General features: G+C 41.4%; 1 protein-coding gene across 1 annotated transcript in view; it reads right to left on the bottom strand.

Moving 5' to 3' along the window:
* LOC124719057 overlaps positions 1–20909 on the bottom strand; it is an 88235-nt gene that overhangs the window by 55907 nt on the left and 11419 nt on the right. The window contains exons 3-4 of the mRNA XM_047244727.1: positions 17370–17712; positions 7277–7478 (exon numbers count right to left, since the gene is read on the bottom strand). Of these exons, the coding sequence (XP_047100683.1) occupies positions 7277–7478; positions 17370–17712 (545 nt within the window). The remainder of the gene's footprint in view (positions 1–7276; positions 7479–17369; positions 17713–20909) is intronic.

A 20909-nucleotide genomic window follows, 5' to 3' on the forward strand; every position in this document is an offset into this window, starting at 1 on the left:
TATCAGCTATTATTAGCCAAGTCAAAATAATAGATTATGCTGAAATAAAGTGAGGTAGAACTATTTCACCTAATATTGTTGCACTCCTAATAATAGTTATATATTTCTTTTCCTTTCCTCATTTTTCATTTGAATCTACACATTGTGTAGTGTGTGGTCAAATCTGTCAAACTGTTATTCAGACCATCATTCACACAAATTTATTATCCAGTTGATAATTTTCCATGTTTTAATGTTTTTATATCCGGGGAACTACATACAAAGATAAAACAATCTAAACTCCAGGTTGGAATATCAACAATATAACAAGATAGATTGATTGCTACTTATCATAAAGACAGACCCAATTACATTGCAGACAGGCACAAATAAAAGACCCTAACACATTAGCTGCCAGATGAGGTGTTTTTGCTTGTGTGACTGATGGTGTGTGTGTTTCTCCTTCATTTTCTGACAAAGGCTGTGGCCAAAAGCAAATGTGTAACTCTCTCTCTCTCTCTCTCTCTCTCTCTCTCTCTCTCTCTCTTTGGTGCCTCTCTGCAACTAACAGTAAGTAGCAATTCATCTTTTCCTTACACTGTTAACTAAAAAACAATTAGTATTAAAGTTGGGATACACCCATTATTACATTTGCATGTTGTGCCATTTTACCTCTTTAATTTCAAAGTTTGCCATTATACTTCTGCTGCTATAATGTTGCTGGACCAAAGACAACTATCATTAATCAATTAAGCCACTAAGAATTTCAGGTATGACAGCAGTATTCATATATAGGTAATTCCAAGTATAGACACACAAAATATTTTTGTAACCTTTTGTATTTTACTAACTGTTACCATGTGAACTGAGCGACTGTTAGAACAAACAGCTCAACTAAATTAGTAGACCCTCATCTATTAGCTTTACAACCAAAAATTTATTTCCAGAGATCATAAAATATTCATACACAAGCCTTTTAAATAATCTGCCTCACCCAAAAATCTTCAGCCAGTGGACTGCAATCTACACACTAACATCTATGAGCCAGAATCCGTAATGATGGTGTGAAGACAGCGCTTAAAAAGTCATCTGTTGACGTTTTGATGTAAATTTGTGCTCATTTGGATCAAGTTATGCAGTGAAAGATATCAAATTCTGTCTGTTGTAATACTTGGAACAACTAACATTTTCGGCCATTTCTTTTGTTAACAACATGTCTCTGTGAAATATTGCTGAACTATTTTGGTTGCTGCAGAGATAAACTGTGTTTACAAGACTGTGGTCTGCAGACGTGTTTTTTGACCTGTGCCATGTTGAATGCGAATGCTTATAGTACCTTTAATAATGAGCTGTAATCAACATATTTTGCTTTTTTTTTTTAAAAAAAAAAACCACGGGTTACGAAAGGATTAAGTTCACAAAAAGTGCTGCCGAAATTTTACTTAATGTGTGGGCTAGGCCAGTTTTTGCACAGCATAGACAGCAGAGTTAAGACTCTGGTCACCGTCCAACAGGTCTCTTTGAATTTAATAAATGTATGACTGAGTGGAACTGAAAAACAGTTGTGTTGCATCCATTACTTTATCACATTATTCACTACTCAAAAGGTTTTCACAGTGGAGGTGACAGTCTGAAGGCACTACTGAGAGGATGAGGCTCAAAACAGGTTAGTAGCATCACAGTGTACTGTGTAATATAACAAATAGGGAGCAAGAAAAGGTTAGAGCTTATTTTTTACATCTTCATCCAAATTTTTTTGTTATTTATTTTTCCTTTGTCACAGTAAGATTGCTCGAATGCTAACACAGTAGTAAAAGCAGACACAAATGTGGATGACAAGTCAACCAAATCCTCCACCGGAAAACACGTCTGGTATGTCGTACACAGCATTAATGATAGTACGTGTGTCATATGGTAGGAATGTGATCACTCCCACGGAAATGATTCGTTTACTTGCAACAGTAACTTATTCTTACTATACGCACTCTGACACTGTGATCACTTAGCTGCGATGCCACATCCGTTCAGCTGCGCTCGACATTGCACTTGTTAAGTTTGGACTGTTCACGGTTTCGATTTTGATTTTTCCCACGGTGTAGTATGCCTTCTTTCTATTTTCATGCTCGATCTGTGTTCAGTTTTTGACAGGCTATCTACTGAGCCATCTTACAACTAAATCTGAGAGAGGGTGCGATGGGGCGTTTCCCTTGTTTGTGTTTCTCCACAAGAGAAAAATATGATTCCAAGCTAATACAAAGAGTGTTCAGTTTATTTAGCCACTGACCCACCACTACCTGCTAGAGAAGAAGTTATGTTGACGGTCTGGAATATGTTGTTGTTGTTGTTGTTGTTGTTGTTGTCGTCTTCAGTCCTGAGACTGGTTTGATGCAGCTCTCCATGCTACTCTATCCTGTGCAAGCTTCTTCATCTCCCAGTACTTACTGCAACCTACATCCTTCTGAATCTGCTTCACCTCTTGGTCTCCCTCTATGATTTTTGTCCTCCACGCTGCCCTCCAATGCTAAATTTATGATCCCTTGATGCCTCAGAACATGCCCTACCAACTGGTCCCTTCTTCTAGTCAAGTTGTGCCACAAACTCCTCTTCTCCCCTATTCTATTCAATACCTCCTCATTAGTTATGTGATCTACCCATCTAATCTTCAGCATTCTTCTGTAGCCCCACATTTCGAAAGCTTCTCTTCTCGTCCCGCCCAAACTATTTATCATCCACGTTTCACTTCCATACATGGCTACACTCCATACAAATACTTTCAGAAATGACTTCCTGACATTTAAATCAATACTCAATGTTAACAAATTCCTCTTCTTCAGAAACACTTTCCTTGCCATTGCCAGTCTACATTTTATATCCTCTCTACTTCGACCATCATCAGTTATTTTGCTCCCCAAATAGCAAAACGCCTTTACTACTTTAAGTGTCTCATTCCCTAATCTAATTCCCTTAGCATCCCCCTACTTAATTCGACTACATTCCATTATCCTCGGTTTGCTTTTGTTGATGTTCATCATATATCATCCTTTCAAGACACTGTCCATTCCGTTCAACTGCTCTTCCAAGTCCTTTGCTGTCTCTGACAGAATTACAATGTCATAGGCGAACCTCAACGTTTTTACTTCTTCTCCATGGATTTTAATACCTACTCCGAATTTTTCTTTTGTTTCCTTTACTGCTTGCTCAATATACAGATTGAATAACATCGGGGAGAGGCTACAACCCTGTCTCACTCCTTTCCCAACCACTGCTTCCCTTTCATGCCCCTCGACTCTTATAACTGCCATCTGGTTTCTGTACAAATTGTAAACAGCCTTTCGCTCAACATTGTCAAAAGCTTTCTCTAAGTCTACAATTGCTAGAAATGTAGGTTTGCCTTTCCTTAATCTTTCTTCTAAGATAAGTCTTAAGGTCAGTATTGCCTCACGTGTTCCAGTATTTCTACGGAATCCAAACTGATCTTCCCTGAGGTCGGCTTCTACTAGTTTTTCCATTTGTCTGTAAAGAATTCGTGTTAGTATTTTACAGCTGTGACTGATTAAGCTGATAGTTCGGTAATTTTCACATCTGTGAACACCTGCTTTCTTTGGGATTGGTGACACCTCCATCCAAAAAGTAGCAGGCAACATGAAGAAAAATGTTGAGGCACGTGTTGCATCGAGTGGACGACATTAACAGCATCCACTCGTATTATCGGAAAAATGTATATTGTGAATGTATACGTTATATATATTGTAATAAAGATTTCAATTTTTTGAATTTAGGGTCAGGCTACTTCTGGTTCACTCTGTATTTACAATGTATGGATTTTGTTCCGATATTGTGGAGATGTGAGAGTGTTTGCATCCTTTTTAATTGTATACGAATAAATATCCGAGTGTAAACACGAGTATGTTTGGAGACTAATACTACGATTTGTTTGTATGACGAAGGTGGGATGTTTTGGGAAATATGTTTTCAATTTTATAACGAGAGAAGAAAAATTTACAGCCTACTTTTACTCTGAAATGAATGTTACTGAGTGAGTGCAAAATCGATCTGTGCGCAGGGAGGAGGGAACATTATAAAAATTTTTGCGTTACTCAGTAGTGATTGTTAGAAGTAATCATCTTGGGGTTGAAGCTCTTTTTTCCATGTTTGGTTTAACAATACATATGTTTTTGGAAAGGGTCTGCCTTTGGCAAAACAATTTCGTTTTTTAACCCAAACATGATTCAGTGTAGTTGCAGCATCTTCATCTGTTAAAGATAAAGTGTGTTCTTTGCTGTCTTTATCACTGTCAAACCACTATTTATTGAGTTGCCACTGTCACTGTTTCACTGCTTTACCAGCTGTAAAAACAAACATGGAGGGCGGTGGAACAAGATGGCTGACAGTGGAACAGTTGAAGGTGTTCCTGGCGGTTGTTCTGAATCTTTCGGAAGTGGGAGGTGTCTCATTTGTTTCTTCTTTTCTTTTGTGTGTGTGTGTGTGGGGGGGGGGGGGGTTAGCTGGGATGGTGGGGAGTGGTGGGTGAAAGCTCTATTGGTTCGTCTTGTCTAATAATTCCTTGAGCGCATAGAACAGAGTGCCACTGCAGAGAGCTGTTTACTCATGTATCACTTCTTTACCTTATCAGTTTTTTTTTTTTTTTTTTTTTTTTTTTTTGGGGGGGGGGGGGGGGGAAATGTTGCTGCATTTGAGAATTTTGTTGTTGAGTTATGTTTCTTGTCCATGAGGTGTTTAGCGAATGTGGAATGACAGCGGTTACTTTTTAATGCTCTTCTCTGTTCTGTGTTTCTGCTTGTCTGCCCTATATAAACTGATTTGCAGTCCTGACATGTTAGCTGGTAAATACCAGATGTGTTGTGTTTCTGTGCTTGTGTTGGTTGTCCTTAGTTGACTGTTTTGAGTTGTCTGTCCTGTAGGCTACTTTTACCCCTTATTTTTTTGAGTATGTTGCCTATTCTGTGGACTGCTTTGTTGTTGTAGGTGAGAGTGAACTACCTGCTTGTCATTGTGAGTGTTTCCTGTTCGTGTGTGCTCATGAGTAGGTTCTGTGTGCTTGTAAGTTGATGAGGCGGCTTTTGTTTTTGTGTGTCGGGTGTCCTTTTTAATTTTGTGGTTCAGTTTATCTATAGTGTTTATGTCATATCCATTCTCTACTGCTATCTGCAATTCATTCTTGTAGTTGTTTTCAGTGAGTGGGGTTTTGTTCAGTCTGTGTAGCATATATTGGAAGCCGGCTAGTTTGTGTGTAATCGGATGATTGGAGTCTTTGTGAATGGCTGTGCTGGTGGTGGTCACTTTCCTGAATACAGAGAATTGGTGTTGGTTGTTGTTTCTGTATATTGTGAGGTCAAGGAAGGTTAACCTTTTGTCATGTTCTGTTTTTATGGTGAATTTTATTTTTGGGTGTACTTTGTTTATATCACTGTTGAGTTGTTGGATGCGACTTGGTGTTTCATCTACAAGGCATATGATGTCATCTACATAACAGTACCAATATATTATCCAGTGCTGTTTGGGTCTTACTATTGCTTCGAATATTTTATTTTCAATGTGATTAAGAACAATGTTGGCTAGGAGTCCACTGATTGGAAGCCTGTCTTCTTGTGAGTAGAACTGATTGTTAAATGAGAAATAGTTTTGTTCTGTGATTAGTTTTAGAATGCTAGCTACTTCCTTTATGCGGGGTTCGGGACTTTTGGCTCGTTGTTCTAATTGTTGTTTGATGATGTTGATTGTTTCTGTGGTGTACATGGATGTGATGTCAAATGATGTGAGTGTGGCTTTTGTGGGTATGTTGATGTCTTTGATTTGTTGTGTCAGCTCTTCAGTGTTGTGTATGCTTCTGTTATTCGTGTATCTGCAACGTTTCTGTAAGTATGGGTGCACTTCTGAAATTGACTACAGGGCGTATCGGAATGCCATCCTTGTGGAGCTTTAGTAGGCTGTTCAGTTTGGGTGTTCTTTTGTTTCAACCATTTTGCTTTCTGATTTGTAGATATATGTGCGATATTTTTTTACGAGTGTTAGTGTGTTATTCTGGTATCTTTGTGTTGGGTCACTGGTTAGCTTTGTTATGTTGTCGTCTTCCAGAAATTTTAAGGTTTTTTCTTTGTATTCCTTCTGTTTTATTATTATCACGGTGCTGCCCTTGTCTGATCTCGTAATGAGCGTCTCATTGTTTTTAAGTTTGTCCTTTATTTTTCTGGAGGTTTTTTCTTCTTCAGTTTTTGTTCCCGTCAATATGCTGTTTTTGTTTTCCTTTATAATGCATCTTATTTATTCTGCGACTAATTCTCTTGTCAGACCTGCACTGAAGTTTGGACTATTGTTTCTTTTTGTTGTTTTATGATGTACTCACTTTCTGTGATAAGATTCTCCACTGTCTTTTGTGTGATGTGTGTGTTGCCATTGTATTTGGGCCTTTTTCTAGAAAATTTATTTCTTGGTTGGTTAGTTGTATGTCAGTAAGGTTTATCAGACGTTTGTGGAATTTATCTACTTTAAGGTATAACTGGTTGCAGATGACAAACTGTGCAAGAAAACGGTCACTGTAGAAACACAGCACATCAGAAAAACCACACCATGTGGTGAACAGGTATGAATTTGTAATTTATGTGGTTTTTTCAAGTATCAGTAATTACGATTTAAAAACTAACAGCTACATGTATACAAACAGCAAAGAACACAGTCATTAACAGATGAAAAATAAAAGCAAAATGAAGGTGCTGCTACTGCAGTGAAACATGTTTGGGTTAAAAAACAAAATTGTGTTTTGCTAAAGGCGGACCCTATCCAAAGAACACACAGATTGTTAGAAGTTTGGTTGACTCGATGACGGGTTATCATGAAAATTACAAACAGTTGCCATTTTCCTAGCATTATGGCCATTTCTCAAGCAATCTAATGCCAAACTTGCACTTCAAAACAAAGCTAAAATTATGTCAGTGTCAGAGAAATGTCGTCCTTTACTACCAAGGAGGACCACCACTTCGACAGGCACAGTTGACTGACGAAACATGTCCCGGGAAATCGACTAATCTCAGGCAGAGACCGACATGTGGTACTGCCACAGCCTCACTCCGTGGGCAACCAAGTTTTAGGCAGAAAAGTATGCTTCTAATGAAAGTCTGCTACAAAAAATTGTATGTAATTTCACAAACCAGTACAAGCTGGGATGGTGGTAATGGACACATTTTCTTAGCCTCACTTACTTACCTAGAGATATTTAAAAGGAAAAGCATAACCTCCAATATTTAAGCCTTAACACTGAAGTGAAGAATGTAGCACTTACCGAATAGCTGAGCTGCTGTTTGGTACCCATGTGCAGCTCGGACAGTCTGTGGCATCTGCTGTAGAGCGCGCGGAAGACACGGGACCTGACGGGACGCAACATGCGTACTTTGCTGAGGTTCGGGGCATCGCAGAAAGTCTGTATCGCCCCTTCGTCGGTCTTGCCGCCCTTACAGGTGTCAGTGTCGTAACCGCAGTATCGCCTGTCACATAGTGGTATGCTGAGAGCTTATTCCCGAATAGGAACACCGACACGTGGGAAAGACAACTTCTCTTTTCAATGCCAACACTCTGCAGTAGTACAATTTTAGCGTCTACAATCAAAGTTACGAGGGCATACTGAAAAGTAACACCTCCAAATTTTTTATGTAAAGACCCCTAGAGCTTTTTAAATTAATCTATCAACTGAATGCATGAAGTCTCTGAGTCCAGGATAATGTTATGGCACTTTATTTGTAAAGGTTGACTTTTCTTTTTTACAATTCACAGTTACCAGTGCCATCTTCAGTGCATAAAACATTCTGATGCATTCAACATCAAAATCTATATACATAGGTACATAGTAGGAGCTTACTATGTATCTACATACAGATTTCAACATCGATACCTACACAGAATATTTTATGAGCTGAAGATGGCAGTGGCCGAAACTGGTAATTCTGATTTGTAAAAAGAAAGTTGTGTGATGAAAGTAGACTTTCACAAATAAGCTTTTTAAACAAAAAGCTTTATTAACATTGCACACAATGGACAAATTTGCCGACAACAGACAAATTTGCCGACAACAGACAAATTTGCCGACAACAGACAAATTTGCCGACAACAGACAAATTTGCCGACAACAGACAAATTTGCCGACAACAGACAAATTTGCCGACAACAGACAAATTTGCCGACAACAGACAAATTTGCCGACAACAGACAAATTTGCCGACAACAGACAAATTTGCCGACAACAGACAAATTTGCCGACAACAGACAAATTTGCCGACAACAGACAAATTTGCCGACAACAGACAAATTTGCCGACAACAGACAAATTTGCCGACAACAGACAAATTTGCCGACAACAGACAAATTTGCCGACACTGTTACTGTAGAACGTTTGACTTCATTGACAGAGCCACTTCCTCACCTCTGCTCGCACCACTTCAGCGCTATCAAAGTGAAGTACTTGAAGGTTTTCTTCAAGTTTTCGAAACAGATAGAATTTGGATGGGGCAAAGTGGGGACTGTGCCGAGGACGACTGATTTTTAGTGAACACGAGGCATCAGATTGTTGCAGCATTCCTGGGTGATGTTGTATTGTCATGAGGAAGGAGAGTGTGCCCCGCAGGTCGACAGTTAGAAAACACTATTACAGTGCTCTATTTCTCAGGCACCGACATAGTTATGTCACACACTGCCACGTTACATGCTAGTGTCTGGAGACCTCTAGTGGAAAAAGTTCCTGGCAAAGTCGACCGAATAATATGTATGACATGTAATACCTCAACTGGTATTGAGAACAGAATAAAAAATTCGGGGGCATTACTCTTCAGCTCAGCCTCATATGTCTCGCATCAAGCCAGAAGCAAACAGATAAATATCTATTCAATAAGATAGGCACAAAAATGGATCAACACAGACATTAAATTTCAGAATTACTGGTTCCTGCACGTGGCAATAGAAAGGAAGGACTATTAGGAAATGAATAAGGCACACATCCAATACTAGAAGCAAAGAAGTAACAGGACTCGTCAAACTTAAAACAACAAATGAAATGGTAGCGGATTGATTTACATGACAGACAACAATTGATATCTTGAGGGAGGCAGGCAAGAATCACAGAAAACAGGTGTGGAGCAAAACAATTAGCTCAAATTATGCTAACCTGTCCTGTCTTCAAATATCTCCTCCTCCTGTCTACACCCCCTCCCCGTCATGTCATTGTTTTCACGTTTCAACACTTTTACTTTTCATCACTTTGCTGCTACTTTGAATATCCACATCATTCGTTGAGTCCGAGTCAGAGGTATAACATCATTTATCGTGATTTTACTTATTTACACCGTACTTATCTCCAGCTCACCAGCCAGGCCATTTTAGCCGGAACTAAGGCCGGTATTACACTATCAAATTTCTTTGTCCAATATCTTTGTCAAAGATATTTGATGGTGTAATAGGGACTTTGTCAAATGTCGTCCAATATTTGATCAAATCTAGGGCCTCGCTGTAGATTTGATCAAAGAAATCGCTTGTCTTCTGTTCACTGCAATGTGACATGTTACCACATGGAGCACTAGCATCGCTGCAGCGTTCTGTCGTCTGTAATGTTTTTATAAACATTGCCGGTAAATACAACTGGTGTGTGCCGACAACTACAAAATGAATAGAAATGTATTGAGCTGATAAGGCGCTTTACAACGTGAGGCACCCTGAATACAAAAATAGATTAAGAAGATTTGAGACCTGACCTGACCTGACCTGACCTGACCTAACATAACATAACCCTCTCCTGTAGCACGGAATCGGAGTGTTACAGTGAGCCTGTCTTCTGAAGATGTAGCAGTTCTTAAGTGAATATTGTGCTTTGTGATATGAGTATACACTTCACTGAGCACATACACAAATGTATTCTCATCCATTCTTATGTAACTGATGTACGACTTGACGTCTTCCACTGTAAGCTCACGTAACAAGTTTTGTTGAATGCTTTTATCGTGTCGTCATAAAACCCACGGCTTCACCCAGATTAGATTAGTTTTTGTTCCATAGATCCGTGCTGAGGAGATCCTCATGGATGTGGAACATGTCAATTTTTTTTAAGCTGAAATAACAACACTAATAGTATGAATAAATACATCATTTGTTTCTATTAAATATTTCGTGAATGAAGTAGGAGTTGGCCACTAGTAAGTCTTTCAGGCTTATTTTAAACTGATCTTAATTTGTAACTAAATTTTTTATGTTTTTGGCAAATTATTGAAGATGAGTGTTCCCGAGTAGTTGACCCCTTTTTGAACTAAAGTAAGTGCTTTTAAGTCCTTGTGCAAATCATTTTTGTTCCTGGTATTGTATGTATGAACTGAGTTGTTTGTTGGAAAAAGAGATATATTATTTAGGACAAATTTAATTAAGGAGTAAATATACTGAGAGGCAGTAGATAGTATACCCAGTTCTTTGAAGAGGTTTCTGCAAGACGTCCGTAAATTTACTCCACAAATAATACGTATTACACGCTTTTGGACTCTGAAAACTTTTGTTTGACTTTACGATTTACCCCAAAATATTATACCATATGACATTATGGAATGAAAGTAGGCAAAGTATGCAAGCTTTGTCATTTTTATGTTGCCTATGTCTGCTAACACTCGAATTGCAAATACAGATTTGTTAAGGTGTTTCTGCAGTTCTGTGGTGTGCTCCTCCCAACTGAATTTATTATCAAGTTGTAATCCCAGGAATTAAAGACTGACAACCTCATATGTATGGTTCCTTTTTTCCCCCCACTTCTTTTCCGCACGTGCACACAATGCAATTGCGGTACATGCAACTGCTGCGGTTAATAAGTTGTTGTCAGCCATCTTGAACTTTGATGAAAAATTTGATGACAGTGTAATACCCCTTGTAGCGCTACGTCAAAGATCTTTGTCAAATATATTTGACGGAATATTTGATCACATCTTTGATCAAATCTTTGACAAAGAAATTTGATAGTGTAATACTGGCCTAAGGAAAATACACACTGCAAAAGCAGAGGGACGAATACGAAGAATGGTAACTGACAATGTGCAGGAGTCTGAATATTAAGCACTAGAGAAAGAAATTGAGAAGATGTAGATGTAGATGCTGAACTGATATAAATCAGAGGATAAGAGGGTTCCACATACTCAAAAGTATCACTGGCATCCAATTGCAGAAGCTCCACTGACAGAAATAACAAAATTAAGCAAGGGTCTGTAGGTGGTATAATTACTTTAAAAGTATTAGCTTTCAAAACTGAAGAGGAAAGGCAACCATCAAACGAAACACTGACAGAAACATCTGTTCATGCTCTGGAAATTTTATTACAAGAGCTCACTGTAAATTAGCGAAACCTGTGTGGTGGGTGCACCACAGAAGAGTCGTGCAAACTGCTCACAATCACACAGGCATCAATGGAAAATACAAAACTGTAAACTTTGGCGGCTGACAGACGTACGTGTGACACTACGACGTAATTTCACTGTGCAACTGGCAGGGATAGTAAACAGGGGACATGTCGATACTGAGGCAAAAAATCTTTGCAAATTTCATTCCGTGAACTCAGTCGGACAGTAACTACACCTCACAGAAAAGAGCACGAAAGAAGTATACACAGATGTCAGCGCTCGAGAGAGAACGAGTAGTCGGGCTCGAAGAACCCGGTCGGATCAATCGACGAATCGCCGGACATTTGAACGGGAGCAATGCCACTATTCGACAACGTCGGCAGGAATAGGTGAACCGAGGCCGAACGCAGCGCCGAGAAGGAAGCAGTCGATCTAGAGATACGGCAGAATGCAAGGACTGAGCAATTGTCAGGGAGGCACTCAAACCGCAGATTCACCATTATCGTCGATCCGACGCGCTACTGACGCTTCGGTGATCACAAGGACCCTCAACAGGTGGCTCACGCAAAGGCGGCCGAGCTCGAGGCACCACTTGTGCCGACAACCACACACCTCTGTACACCGACAAGCCCTTTCGAAGCGGCGACGGCCACATCTGGGCCGGGATCTCATCGACCGGAGTAGAATTGTCTCCAGTACGAATCCCATTTCAAACTGAGGCCTGCGACCGGCGAAGACGTGTCAGGAGATGTCCGGACAGTGGTGCGATACTGACCCGACTGTCGCCCGACAACCGGGTGTGATCGTCTGGCGTGCCGTTTCATTCCGTAGCAGCGTCCATTTGGTTGTCACCTGCAGCTCCCTCAGGCACAGTGGTATGTCACTGATCTTCCACACCCCGTTTTGTGCCCTTCACGGCAAGCCACCCTCGCCTTACATTACAGCACGATAACGACCACCCACAATCGGCGAGAGTTTCTACTGCTCGTCTTCGTACTAGCCCGACCCTACCTCGACCGGCAAGATTGCAATACGTCTTACCGACCGAGAAAGTTTGGAGCAGGGCCCTTCGACCAGCTCAGGATTTGCACCAATTGGACAGAATTTAGCACAATAGCCCTCAGGGAGACAACTGGCAACTCTCAATCGATGTCAAGCTGAATAAATGCTAGAGTACGGACCAAAGGTGGACCAATGTGTTATTGATTTGCTCAATCTGTGAAGCTCTTTCTCTTGAAGAAATCACTCAATTATTTTGAAATTATAATCATTTGCTTACCTGTACATGTATTTCACATCTACTGATTTACATTCTATTTGGATAATTCCTCCACGGTGCATCATTTTTTTTCTCATCTTACACTGTACGTGTTTCTACTATAATTACTGTAACTGTATTTTTTAATTAATATCACATCATGTACAAAAATACATCTGACATGTTTTAGATCCTGGAATACCTCTCCAATACGGATTTATAGGATGAACAATTCATCTAACATAATATAATTTAATAAGATACCACATTTGTGTGTCCTGTTATATGAGTAATTTTACATTTCTGTACAGTTAAAGCACTTAATGAGCTCTGACTGAATACTGCATATCTTTTTCCAGACGGTACTTTGCTATAGATAACCGTATCATTTGAGAAAATCCTGAAGTTACTATTAATTTTGTCTGCCAACTGATTAACATAACAACATGAACAGCAGGGGTACCAATGTACTTCCCTTGGGCACAACTGAAGTTACTTCTACTTCTGTTGATGACTCTATATCTGAGATAAGACACTGTCTCCTCTCAGTAATAAAATCTTTGGGTTTCAAGACATCACTTGAAAAACATTTGAGGCAGGTTTCACACGACCGACGACATTAGAACCCGTGCCTTCTGGAATACACAGAAGATGAGAATGTGTGAGGCCTTCAGTGACAACTGTAGTAGAATACTGTCAAATGATATTTCACAGAACCTGAAGAAATTTTTGTCATATGTGAAGGCTGGTGGTGGCACCAAAGTTTGCACCCAGTCACAAGTGAATGAGAGAGGAACTGAAATCGAGGATATCAAAGCAAAACCTGAACTGCTTAACTCCATTTTTAAATGTTACCTTCAAACGAAAGTCCAAGACAACTGCCGTAATTTAATCCTCGTGCCACTGAAAATATGAACGAAGTAAGTATCTGTGCCAGTGGTGTCGAGAAACAGCTGAAGTTGTTAAAACTGAACAAAGCTCCAGGGCCAAATGGAATCCCCATTTGATTCTATACTCAATTTGCAGCCAAGTTAGAAGAGGGGCTAACTATAATCCACTACAGATTCCTCAAACAGAAAACTAAGCCCAGAACAGGTCTCACCCGTCCACAAGAAGGGCACCTTCTCGACGAAAACCGGTACATATTCCAAAAGCATCGATCGTGTGAAATACAAATTGCACTTTCCTCACACGAAATACTGAAGGCCCCAGTAGAAGGCAGCCAGGTAGACTCAGTATTTCTCAATTTCTGTAACTTACTTCACTCAGTACCACCCCTATGCTTACTGTCGAAAGTACGACCGTACTGAGTAAAATTTGTGACTGGACTGAATAGTTTTTGGTAGGCAGGACGCAGTATGTTATCTCGGGGTCATAGTCAGATGGAGAATTCAAAAATGTACAGATGTGTGTGAATTTGTAAGGAACTAAACTGCTGAGGTCATCGGTCCCTAGACTTACACACTAGTTAAACTAACTTGTGTTAAGAACAACACACACACCCGATGCAGAATTAACTTCAGATGAGCCCCAGGGAAGTGCATCGGCACCCTTACTGTTCATGCCGTACATTAATGACCGTGCAGGCAATATTAATATTAATATTAAAAACAGACTTTTTACAGACGACGCAGTTACCTACGACGAACTACTATCCGAAAGAATCTGCATAAATATTAAATCACTTCTCAATAAGATTTCAAAAAGGTGCAAAGTTTGAAAGCTTGCTTTAAATGTTCAGAAATGTAAAACAGTGCAGTTCATAAAATGAAAAAAATGTAGTATTCTATGACTATAATATCAGTGAGTCACTGTTGGAACTGGGTAAAGCAGGGATTACAATTTGGTTTATTGGTAGCATACTGGGGAAGTGCAGTCAGTCTACAGAGGAGATTGTTTACTGAACATTCGTGCATCCAGTTCTACAATACTGCTCGAGTGCGTGGGACACGTGCCACGTAGGCCTGACGGGGGATATTGAAGGTATACGGAGAAGGGTAGCACGAATGGTCTCAAGTTTGTCTAATTTGTGGGGGAGTGTCACAGATATACTGAAGGAACTGAACTGGAAGACTCTCGAAAATGGACAAACTTTCCCGGGAAAGTCTATTAACGATGTTTCGAGAACTGGCTTTAAATGATAATTCTAGTAATATCCGACAACCCTGTAAGTATTACTCGTGTAGGGAGTGTGAGGATGAAATTCAAATAATTACATCATACACACACAGGCATTTGATCAATTACTCTTCACTTGCTCCACACCAATGGAACAGGAAGAAACCCGAGTAACTGGTACAATGGCATGTACCCTCTGTCACACACTTCACAGTGGTTTGCAGAGTATAGATGTAGACGCAGATGTAGAAAGTGGTCGTTCTATTCGAGATACCTAATTACGTTTGAGCTCAGAATAAGTTCTCAGTTTGTGCAACAGATAGATGGTAATGATACTGGGCAGTAGCTGGTAATTTTCAAAATCACTCGCAAGCGATAAATACTGAGCATGCAACTATCACGGCAGCAGATATTGATCAGTCGTTGCTTTTACTTACAGTTTCAATAACAGGTTGTCTCGTAATTGCGAACCTCGTCAGCAGTGCTCTACAGATGAGTGAACTGGAGCCGGTACAGTATCAACTTCTTCTACTCTTACCTGGGAGGAGGTAATTTCGAGATTGCGTACCAAGGAAAGTGGTTTACACCTCTGATGGGAACACCGTATACTGCCGAACCGTGATTTTAGGAGCTCTGTAGACCATTATGGAAAAATGAGTGTGTAACTTGGTAAAAAAAGAGGCACGTTTATTTCCCATTTCAGTTACATTGTATGAAATCTCGAAACTACGATCAGCAAAAAAACACTGTTCAATACGTGTAAATTGACGACACAGCAGAGTATTACCTTTGTCTCTTTCTGCATTAAACCTCAAAGGAAGGAAGATCGAGTTTAAAGTCTAGTCAGCACAGGTGTCATTAGAGATGGAATACGAGCTCGAATCATGTAGGCTCCGGAGACGAGAGTCCGAGTATCTGACACCTACGATGTATACGGGGTGACTCAAAAAAACTTTTACAAACTGACACAGCACAACGGGCGTATGACAAAGATCAGAAATCACATAGGAACTGAGGTTCACAAAGACTTAGCAGTGTCGCAGTTATTTCGTCACGTGCTACAAATGGATCCCACTACAGCAGATGCTCCACATTTTGTACGGACGTGTCGAGACACATCCGACATTGACGCTGCATTGAACGGCACATCCTCACAAAGATAACTGGTGTACCTAAAAGACGCCTTGCCGCCTCAACAACCCTGCCAATGGGTCCTCTGGTGACGTAACAGGTGTTTCACATACGAGACCCTTTAGATACTCCCACAGGCAAAGGATCAGTCGGGGAAAGACTGGGTGATCGTGTCTGCCACGCGAACCGCCCACCGTGACAAATCTGGCAGCCGGGAAACGGTGCCTGCAAATGTGCCCTCACTCGTCTGCCGAAATGCACTGGAGCTCCGTCATATGTAAATCTAATGCAGCAACGAGTAGGCACGGGAACGTCGATCGACACGTCCGGCTGAACCTCTCACAGGAATACGAGATACGTGCGACCGTCAAGTTAGTCCAGGAGAACGTAGAGCACAATTAAATGTAAAGCCTGCTCGTGACCGCAGCACTCTATCGCGGTGTTTCCGACCCCCAGTTCCTGTGCGACTACTAATCCTTATTGTATGCCCAATGTGCAATGTCAGTTTGTAATTTTTTTTTAATTACACTTTATATGCAGGCTGAAACAACAAATAAGAATTTGTACCACAGCGGGGATTCGAACCCGGGTCTCGTGCTCACTGGACAGACGTGTCGACCACTGAGGCCCCTCCAACAGCTCAGACTACCCCAGGACACCTCCGTCCCCAATCACATGTCAGCCTGCTTGGTTTGAATCCCGGCCTTGGTACAAATTTTCATTCATTGCTTCAGCCTGTATAGATAGACACACACACACACACACACACACACACACACACACACACACACACAAACTACTGTCTCCAGCTGCCGAGGCCAGATTACCAGCAACAACACCAGATGGGTGGTTGGGTGGTGGTGGTCAGCAGGAGGCTGGGGCAGGGAGGGGATGCTGCTGCACGGTAGGGGTAGGAATGTGGGACAGTACATACTGCTTGTGGAAGCGTACAGGGAAGCGGTGGAGAGAAGGTAGGGCAGCTAGGTACGATTGGAAAGTTAGACAGGTAGCAGCTGGACGCAGGGAGGGGGGGACAGACGCGGAAAAATGTAAAAAGACTGTGTGTGTGCGCGCGCACTAGTGGAATAGAAGACTGGAGTAGGAACAGGGAAGGCAACAGGTCAGTCAAGGACAATGATTAACAAAGTTTGAGGCCAGGAGGGTTCGAGAATACATGCTATATTGCAGGGAGAGTTTCTACCTGAACAGTTCAGGAAAGCTCAGGTCGGTAAGAAAGATCTAGACGGTACGGGCTGCGGAGCAGACACCGAAATGAAAAAATGTCACGTTCGGAACTGCACTCCACAAATGGGCGGTCCAGCTGTTTCACAGTTATCATTTGTCGGTGACTATTCGTGCTGACGGACAACTTGTTAATAACCCAAGTTCAGCTGACAGTACTTGCAAATCCAAAGTTTCCCCACACGAATGTTTCAGTATCAGAAATCGAGCTACAATATTGCTCTGATGCAGAACAACACAATGCTCATTTTATACCTCAGTAGGTCTCTCACCTGATTTGGTATTCCTTGTCAGCCCACAACTCCAAATCTTGTGACAGCCTTCTCCAACGCAGGCACACTTTCGGTACCACATCTACCAGCACACTGAACGACACGTACGAGAAGATCTTTATTAAAACCTCGTCGGGCAAGTCGTCGATTTTCACACGCCCGGAGTAAGTGTCGTGCAGTGTGCTGTCAGCAATTTCCGGTTGCCCCTCACCGAATGCCATGTCCGGGAAGATATCTGTCAAAATCCCGTCGGACAAGTTGTCGATGCTCCCACGCCAGGAGTCCGTGTCGTGCCTCGTGTATTCATCTTCATCCCAGAAACACAAATTGGCACCAAACCAATCTGTAACGGAAGAGAAGTTTGGTTAACAACAGGTATTGTACATCTCGAGTCCAAAAGAGGGATCTGTGTACAAAACACAGGATCACAACAATAAGCATTTGATAAGTAATGCAACAATTTTCTTCCGAAAGAAGGTTTCTTTTATTAAGAACTCCAATATACCACAGCATTCCCCACCACGTTGCCTACAAATCCCTCATTTTCTACATAATCTTCCTTACACCACCTTACTTGTAGCATCTGTACGCCCACACGGTACCACTCTACCGGTCGACGACAGAGCCGATGCCTCGATGCACCGATAACCTCCCCGGCATCCACATACTGCTTCCCACCGAGTGGATCCTTCGTCGGGCCAAACAGAGTCGGAAGGGGTGGACGAGGAGAACAGTTCGATGAAATTTTGTCGGCACCCCTCGGGTGGACAGCCTCATGTGAAGCCGTGCACTGTCACGCAGGAGGAGGTGTTTGCCTGCATTTTTGTGGCGACGAACGTGCTGAAGTCATTTTCTCAATTTCCTGAGGGTAGCACAAATTATTTCAAAGTTGACTGCTGCCCTACAAGAGAGGATGTTAAACACAATAACCTCTTCCGAGTCCCAGAAGACTGTCACCGTGACTTTACCGCCTGAGGGTGCAGCTTTGAAATTTTTCCGTCAGAAGAGAGGTGGTGCCCTTTTGTTGCCAGTTCAAAATGCGGAATCCACATTTCATCCCCCGTGACAGTGTTCGACACGAAATTGTCGAGATCGGCCTCGTAATGCACGAGCGACCCTGCACAGATGGTCTGTAGTTGCCCTTTATTGTCTTCTGTTTAACAGTGAAGAACCCCGTGTTCACACACCTCTGAGAACCCCAACTGGTGGACGACTGTGCAGTACTACCGACAGAGATGTCCAGTCGAGCAGTGAGGTGTTTGTTTGATATCTGCCGATCACCTCAAACGAGAGTGTCTGCACGTTCCGAGTAGTCACATCTGTGTGAGGCCGACCGGCACATCGTAGATCGAATAGGTCTGCGTGACGTGCCTCGCCTAATGACTCACCGTGCTTTTGTTCGCTGCCAGGTCTCCACAGACGTTCTACGATTGCCTACGAATATCTGTGATGCTCTGGTTTTCCACCAAAAGTAATTCAGTGGTAGCACTCTACTTGGTGCACCTCTATTACAGTTGCCATTTTGAAGGCTACATATAGCGCTGCCACCTATCGGAACTTCATGAAACTATAGGCATTGAATCAGGAATATTCCACCATGTTCGACAACAAATTGCACATTTTTTTTTTAAACTAAAATATGCCGAGAAAAGAAGGTGTTGCATTACTTATTGAATGACCCTCATAGAAACCCAGCAATGAAATTACATTACAAGAAATATTGTAAAATACTAACATGTGCAATCAAGAAGGCCAAACAAATGTATTATGCTACGCAAATAAGCAAGTCAATCAATAATGTAGAAACTATATCAAACATCAGAAAAAAGTGAGTCGAACAGGTGCATAAAATCAAAACAAGCAGTAATACCACAGTCCTCTGGTAATGATAAGACAAGAATAATTAAGTTTCAGCCTCAGAATCAATCATTTTCTCTCACTATAGCTAGAAAAAAAATCAGGGGGCCATGGTAAACAATCTCCCAGAGAAGACATACAGCTATTCCGTCTCCCACAGAAGCCACAGAGCTATTTACTAATGTGCAAATCAGACGGTCACATATCATTTTAAAGCCCAACTCCTAAATGAACTGAAATGAGTCATAAAATTTCTCGAAAGTTCTGTCCTCTGGCAAGATACTGGCCCCGAGAATTCCAAAACTGTATCAAGAAGTTTACGGTAGATCCTCAGACTAGCCCAGACATACAAAAAAGAAGCAAGCAGGGGACTTCAGTTTACACACACACACACACACACACACACACACACACACACACACACACACACACACACAGAGAGAGAGAGAGAGAGAGAGAGAGAGAGAGAGAGAGAGAGAGAGAGAGAGAGAGAGAGTATAGCTAAAAATATTTTTTTATTTATATACTTAAAACATGACTACAACTTACATTTTATGTCTGCACGCAGTAGTATTTGTATGTTACACTTTCGACAAATTACTGATGCAATACATGTTCAAATGGCAAGAGACATTCTTTTATGAGATATAATTAAAATTTAACAAGTTTCAGATCTTTTGCTTTACTTTTACTGTGAAACCTTGCTTCTTGGCAAATTTTGTGATTCTAGGTCAACAGGTAGTACCCTAAAGGTTGGGACGAGTATCAAACTATGTGACATCAGCGTTACCAGTGAGGGGCAGGGGGTGGGGATGAGGGGGGGCAGCTGCCTGCCCCCCCCCCCCCCCACCCAGAAGATATTCGCAGTTTTTCACTAGTTTACTGTTTTATTTAATAAGAAATGCTGCATGTTTTCTCAGATTGTACAAGTGCATTCTTGTATTTAAAATGTTTATTAAAAGCAGTTTTCACTGGTTTACTGTTTTATTTAATAAGAAGTGCTGTATGTTTTCTTGAGTCCTTGTTTCCTGAGACTAGTATGACCTCTTGTCCTAGGGGTGGGAAATTGCCCCTAAAGGCGGAAGAATCAGCAATGATTAACGACATGAGGATGCAGAAGGCAATGGAAACCACTGCATTAAAGACACGTAACGTGTATCCACAGGACATGTGGCCTGTCATTGAAGAAGTGTCATGATGATCTCTCCATTGGCAAAAGATTCCGGAATAGTCCTCCATTCGGATCTCCGGGAGGGGACTGCCAAGGGGGAGGTTACCATGAGAAAAAGATTGAATAATCAACGAAAGGATAACGTTCTACGAGTCGCAGCGTGGAATGACAGAATCTTGAATGTGGCAGGGAAACTAGAAAATCTGAAAAGGGAAATGCAAAGGCTCAATCTAGATATAGTAGGGGTCAGTGAAGTGAAGTGGAAGGAAGACAAGGATTTCTGGTCAGATGAGTATCGGGTAATATCAGCAGCAGCAGAAAATGGTATAACAGGTGTAGGATTCGTTACGAATAGGAAGGTAGGGCAGAGGGTGTGTTACTGTGAACAGTTCAGTGACCAGGTTGTTCTAATCAGAATCGACAGCAGACCAACACAGACAACGATAGTTCAGGTATACATGCCGACGTCGCAAGCTGAAGATGAACAGATAGAGAAAGTATACGAGGATATT

The sequence above is a fragment of the Schistocerca piceifrons genome, chromosome 10, assembly GCF_021461385.2.
Source record: "Schistocerca piceifrons isolate TAMUIC-IGC-003096 chromosome 10, iqSchPice1.1, whole genome shotgun sequence".
Lineage (NCBI taxonomy): Eukaryota > Metazoa > Arthropoda > Insecta > Orthoptera > Acrididae > Schistocerca > Schistocerca piceifrons.